Source organism: Rhinoderma darwinii, chromosome 2 (genome assembly GCF_050947455.1).
Source record: "Rhinoderma darwinii isolate aRhiDar2 chromosome 2, aRhiDar2.hap1, whole genome shotgun sequence".
Taxonomy (NCBI): Eukaryota; Metazoa; Chordata; class Amphibia; order Anura; family Rhinodermatidae; genus Rhinoderma; species Rhinoderma darwinii.
Genome location: NC_134688.1, coordinates 455,039,106 through 455,045,844, shown reverse-complemented (window position 1 = coordinate 455,045,844; position 6,739 = coordinate 455,039,106). Strand labels below are relative to the sequence as shown.

General features: G+C 41.3%; 1 protein-coding gene across 1 annotated transcript; it reads right to left on the bottom strand.

Moving 5' to 3' along the window:
• Positions 1-2,375: 2,375 nt before the first annotated feature.
• LOC142741901 (DNA damage-regulated autophagy modulator protein 1-like) lies at positions 2,376-6,513 on the bottom strand. The gene is made up of 4 exons (XM_075851221.1): positions 6,380-6,513; positions 3,285-3,352; positions 2,822-2,964; positions 2,376-2,573 (listed from the first exon to the last, which is right to left on the bottom strand). The coding sequence occupies exons 1-4, from the start codon at positions 6,502-6,504 to the stop codon at positions 2,376-2,378; spliced, it is 534 nt and encodes a 177-aa protein (XP_075707336.1). The 5' UTR covers positions 6,505-6,513.
• Positions 6,514-6,739: the final 226 nt, after the last annotated feature.

Below are 6,739 nucleotides of genomic sequence, written 5' to 3'. Positions count from 1 at the left end.
GACTTTCATGTGGCCTAAATCTTTCTTTATAGATAAATGTGTAAGAAATAAGGAGAGAGCAGTGTGAATATGTAGAATAGATCTGATCTCATATACTGACCTGGAAATCCCGATACAGCAGGATGTTACCTACGCAGGAGCCGAATAACACCAGCCATTCCAGGATCATCAGTGCCGTTTTGGAAGACTGAAAAGAAGAGGGAAAAATACATTTGACTTTGTCTTTTCTGTTGTTCTTATCCTTCCATGTAGTGAGAAATTATTACTGGGACTGGGGGAACCCGGGATTGTATATATTGTATATATAATTATATATAAGAAAAAGTGGTATAGAACTTTGTTATGAATGGTAAAACACACATACCTGTATACAGTGATCACTGGTACAGATGGCATATATCGCAGTTTTACATGCCAACCCTGCAAAGAGGATGTATATAGGAAAATAACCGCACACCTGTAAGATGGACTTTAACCCCTTAATGACCAGCCTATTTTAAACCTTAATGACCAAGCCATTTTTTAAGTTTTTCCATCGTCGCATTCCAAGAGCTATAACCTTTTTTTTTTTGCATCGACATAGCTGTATAAGGTCTTGTTTTTTGCGGGACAAGTGGTATTTTTTAATAGCACCATTTTTAGGTACATATTATTTATTGATTAACTTTTATTAACTTTTATTTGGGGGGAAATAGAAAAAAACATGAAATTTCGCCACTCTTTTTCGCGTCTTAAATCTACGCCGTTTACCGTGTGATATAAATAACACAATAACTTTATTCAGCGGGTTGTTACGATTGCAACGATACCAAATTTGTATAATTTTTGTATGTTTTACTACTTTTACACAGTAAAAACACTTTTTTTTCAAAATTATTTGTTTTTGTGTCTCCATATTTGAAGAGCTGTAACGTTTTTATTTTTTTCGGTCGTATGAGGCCTTTTTTTTTGCGGGAAGACTTGTAGTTTTTATTAGTACCATTTTGGAGTAGATGCGACTTTTTGATCACTTTTTATCACATTTTTTTAAAGTCAGGATTCACAGAAAACAGCAATTTTTCCATAGTTTTTTATGAAATTTTTTACGCCGTTCACCGTGCGGGTTAAATAATGTAATAGATTTATAGTCGGGGTCGTTACGAACGCGGCGATACCAAATATGTGTAACTTTTTAACTTTATTTTGTTTTTTTAATAGTAAAGCATTTTGTAAGGGGAAAAGCTGGGTTTTTCTTTTTTTTTTCACATTTTTTTTTAAATTAACTTTATTAAACTTTTTTTCACTTTTTTACTAGTCCAACTAGGGGACTATAATATGCGATTCTGCGATCGCATTTATAATACACTGCAATACTTTTGTATTGCAGTTTATTACTGCCTGTCCGTTTAACACGGACAGGCATCTGCTAGGTCATGCGGCATGATCTAGCAGGCATTCGCTCCAGGCAGACCTGGGGGCCTTTATTAGGCCCCCGGCTGCCATTGGAGACACAGACACTCGGCGATCGTATCGCCGGGTGTCGGTGGGAGAGAGAGGGAGCTCCCTCCCTCTCTCCAAAACCACTCAGATGCGGTGCACGCTATTGTGCACCGCATCTGAGGGGTTAAACGGGTGAGATCGATACTAATATCGATCTCACCCGGCAGAGCAGGGACACTCCCAGCCCTCAGCTACCCCTGGCAGCTGAGAGCAGGGAGATTTGACAGCTCCCTGCTCTGTTTACTTATTCCGATGCCGCGACGTAAAAAGTCTATGGCATCGAAATAAGGCCCGTTAGTGACCGACGTAGAAACACGATGGGCCGGTCACTAACGGGTTAAATAAAAAACAAAACACAGAACTGAGCTCTTCCCTGTGGACAATGGATGTCGACCCCTCTACTGTTCCAGATCTGCAGCACGTTGGTTTCAGTGTGAAAATAATAAGTAAATCCAATAGGAATTCCTGATACGACTGAGGCAGGGGCCACAATGACCCTCATTATGCCTCAGTGGTGTTAATAGTCCCTTCTATGATAGATAGGCTGATATATCACAATAACTATTTGTTCAGCCCACAACATGGCGGCTTTATTAGAAGTTAGCTGAAGAGGTGATGGTTAATATTACGTGACGTTTCTGCCAAGATAAGGAAAGACTCTGGCGGAGAGACCAAACTTCCCAAATGCCCAATTATCTGCCCAAATAATGAATAATCGACATGTCCCTTTAATTGCTTCAGCTGCGGGTACTGGTGGTCAAGTCCCCAGGAGAAGCCCAGGGTATTAAGCGCTGGTGACGTCATCTCTACTCATCCCCCACATTAGTGTTATCTGTAGTGATGATGATGGGGCACAGGAATAAGGAGATCTATCATTACAATAAAGATGCTTTTCTCTATAAATGATAACTTGGTGACTTGGAAAGGATACTGCTCATGAAGGCCAGAAACATCAGTATGGACAGGGCAGCTTTCGTACAGCGTACACAGCGGACGTTCCTGGATGATGAGTACAGAGGTCCTGCCACGCAGATACTGTAGAGTCCGGTACAGATCAATGCCGCCAAGCCAATATAATCCCGCACGCAGGATTTCTAGATTGAAACACACACAGAATGTATTACACGTCATACACGTCCTATCATGGTATACATGTCATCATACAACGCACATGTCCCCCATATTATGATATTATCCTGGACACCTTCCATTGTCAGGTTATACACAGTCCCTGCAGTGCTCCTTGGTCAGGGGTCATAGATGAGCAGCTGAGGGCCCGGCACCCTGAGGGGCCCTTACTCCACAGTGTAGTAGGATCCTGGTTAACACTATCAACACCAACCTGTAAATATATGGCTACCAAGTTCCCCACACAGGCCGTCCATCCGAGCGCCAGCAGTAGTTTCCGGAAGATGACGCCACAGATTTGTCTCTCAGCCGCTCTGATCTCTATTAGTCTGTACATTACGTACATGATGGCGACTTCTGAAATACAGAACAAGACATCAGCCCATAGATGTTACATGTACTACACACAATAATGATATATGATATAAATGTGAAGATAATAACATGTGCAGGGGACGTATCACTCAATAACTAGGCAGATTAGCCATTGAGGGGTCTGGGAAAGACAGGTAACAACCTCTGCTGGAACTGTCATAGCGGCCATGTTGGTCGTTACTCATCTTTCCCAGAGACAGATATAAGTAATGGTTGGATAGAATTACTAATAATTTGTCAGTAGAGGACGACTCAAGGTCTTATATTGAGCTTTACCCCAGATATAAATATAAGGCACTTACTTAGTAGGTTAGAGATGGTGTTCACTATCGTCAGCACTATGGACTCTGGGATCTTCGCTCCAGTGTCGCTGGGAAGAGATAGAATCCATATGTAACATTAGTAGAGCTCCGTGCAGGTGACTAGAGCTCTCAGTAACACAAGAGAAATCACTGCCGGAGTTATAGGAATTCCTGGATAAATTATAGATAACTCTGTTTATTCCATCATGAACAATTCCCTAATATCATGTTAATATCAGAATTGCCATTTATGAGCAGGAATGATTCTGATAATAAGGCATGTGCAGGAATCACATTGTACATCACTGTCCCCAGGCCACGGCAGTAGGATATAGGTGATGATTATGCCACACATTGTGCCCGCTGTGTCAGGTGTGATAAGATGCCGCTTCTCTGCATGTTTTGTTTGTCTGCTAATCTCCTCCTTAGAAGGCAATGAAATCTGGACCTGTTGAGTGGCGGCAGCAATCTCTATTGACTTCTATGAGAGGAACATTGTCAGCAGCAGTGGTTACATAGCGAGGTCGCACTTTACCTCCCATATAACACTGCTCTCTCTTATCTGGCTGCCAACCAACTCTATAAACTGGATAGACGTCACCCACTATTATTCTGCTATAAAGACATAATTGGGATACACTTTTTTGACTAACCATGCCGCTCATCCCTGCAGAACAACGCACCCCCTTACATACACATATCACCCTACTTGTTTATATACACACATACAGTACACAATATATACCCCCTTCACCAGGACTGGGACTAGGAGTACAAGATGGGCAGCAAAGACCATCTTGGAATGAGCGCTTTTATCAGTCTGAGGCCTCATGCACACGACCGTAAGTGTTTTTACTGTCTACAAATATGGATACACACCTGTAGCCGTTCGCAATTGCGGAAGTGCCCATAGACTTCGATGGGCGAGTCCGTGCCGAAATTGCGGACAAGAATAGGACATGTTCTATATCTTTTGCGGATAATTTCTACGGCACGGACACATATCTGTAAATATACGGAAGGGTGTGGCTGATAGAAATTAATAGGTCAGCAATTTTATCCGTAATTACGGATCCATAATTTACCCGATGAAAACTGCGGTTGTGTGCATGTGGCCTGAGTGAAGAGAGAAGCTCTCATTGGTGTAGCGGAGGCCTGGGATCAGTGAGCATGGCGGACATCATCACTTAATGCTCCTCGCTCCAGTGTCCCGGCATTGCCGTACTGGGTCTTGATGCCGTCCAGCACCAGAACACAGTGAGCGTCAGGTACCAGTGCGGCGGTGGTACCCAGAGCTAAACAGGACCGGGGAGCGAGGAGCAGTAAGTAAATGGAGGAAGGGTCTGGTCTGGGGTGTGAATATTTTTTTTTTGCTCTTTCCTTGGATTTTGTGATCTGATCTAAGGTCTAGATTAATTTTGGGGTCTGGTGTTTAAAATATTAAAGGGGTACAATGTCTGAATTAATTGAGGGGACTGAATTTTGGGGTCTGGTCTGAGGCCTTCTTTCTTTTTTGGGGTCTGAATCAATTGTGGCGTCTGGACTGGGGTTTGAATTACATTTGCGTTTTAATTTTAAATGCTTTTCCTGCCCCCATCCTGCATTTTCTTTTTATTATTAGAGTGTTTGTTATCATTGTTTGTGGAACTACAACTCCCAGCCTGTTCTGATAGATCACTGTTCTGTGAAATGACAATTCCCATGGTAGACTGATGATGATGTATTGTCAGGTCATGCTGCGAGTCATATCTTTAAAGAAATTGGGCCTTATTTATCAATACTGTATAATAGTAAAATTTCCCTTGTTGCCCATAGCAACCAATCAGTGCTCAGCTTTTGTTTTTCCAAAGCAGTTTAAGAAATGAAAGCTGAGCTCTGATTGGTTGCTATGGGCAACAAGGACAGTTTTATTAGTGGACAGTTTTGATATTGGTATCAGACTGTTTTTTTACCATGACTTGGCCACTGAGTTCCCCTTACACTGACTTTCATGTGGGACTTGTAATAACTGTGGGAGGCAGATGGGTTTCATTTATAAGGTTACTATGGAGCCAGACATTTTCTAGTCATGTCCCTGCTTTTAGCTGTATCTGCGTCTTCAGACAGTATAAATTGGCAGTATAGTATTTGGGCCACTTGTGCAGCACCGTATGTACAGTAATGGGGTCACATGGGGCAGCAGCAGGTCCAGTATAGGTGGCAGCAGCAGGATGGCAGTGTTAAAGGGGACAGCAGTATGGGGGGTTTGTGTTGCTATAGATGGTGGGGATGGCTGTAGAAGTGAGGGGCAAAACATGTCTGGTCAGCAAACTCTGCAGTCATTAGGAGAAGTCGTCATGGTGGTCTGGGCCGCATGGAGAAGAAAATGAAAGAGAACGACTCCAATCAGGAAGACGTCATAATAGTTGTATGATCTGCCTGTGTCTGATCAGTGCTGTATACTGTATACTCCTGTATTTTGCAGTGTGGTAATACTCTGCAGCTGCCTGTGTAGAACTGGCATCTGAACACTATATGTACGGCTGTATTATTAGTTATATTGGCCTTTGTATACTGGTAGCATACACTTGTCCTGGAGTAAAAGAGTAAGTAAATGCCTGTATCTACCACATCAATTTTCAATTAAATAACAGTTTTTATATTAAACAATAAAATAGTTAAATGAATATATTATTAATAATGATAATAATAATAATATAATAATAATAAAAATAAGAATAACAATTTTAGGCTAAACTTGCCTCTAAAAATGTGTATTTTTTTATTAAAAATCTCTTTTATTAGCAAGTTAGGGAACACTGAAATGATTTTACATGGCGGGGGTAAAAATTGCCTAATCTAGCTAGGGCACCAAAATATCTTGTCCTGGCCGTGCTATTCCCAGTTATTACTTAACATACAATAAATTGTAATAAATAATGCTTTATCTCCTGATTTCTCTCATTTAAACCCATTTCCATCAATTCCTTACAGTAATACACAAGAAGAATATACGTTTTCTAATCTAGATCCTCATGGTCCAGAATTCTTGTTACTATTAACATTTCCTGTTTAGGCCTTAAGTGTCTTTACATTGTCTCTAAAGAGTCTCTTACCTGATGCTCATCAATGGTGTCTTATAATGACCTTCAAACATAGTTATGGTGTAACTGGTAATAATACCGATGAAGGTCCATGCTGCCCAGAGACATGGCAGAACAGCCAGCCCTGGGCTCTTCATATTGGTGGTATATATGTCGCTCAGTTAAGCAGTATATATGTCGCTCAGTTAAGCAGTATATAAGTTGCTCAGAAAAGCAGTAGCCTTCTCCTTCTATCAAAAGTCAGAGAAAGTGATGTTTGCCCCCTACCTGCCCTTTTATAGGCTGATGATATCACAATGACACAACCCAGCTGATGATGTCACAATAACATAACCCAACTGATGATTTCACAATAAGATAACCCAGCTGATG

Excerpts from the sequence above, each read along its gene's own strand:
- LOC142741901 (XM_075851221.1), bottom strand. The coding sequence starts at position 6,504 with ATGAAGAGCCCAGGGCTGGCTGTTCTGCCATGTCTCTGGGCAGCATGG. Across the intron at positions 3,353-6,379 it reads ACACCATTGATGAGCATCAG|CGACACTGGAGCGAAGATCC; the intron begins GTAAGAGACTCT and ends ATCTCTTCCCAG. Across the intron at positions 2,965-3,284 it reads CACCATCTCTAACCTACTAA|AAGTCGCCATCATGTACGTA; the intron begins GTAAGTGCCTTA and ends TCTGTATTTCAG.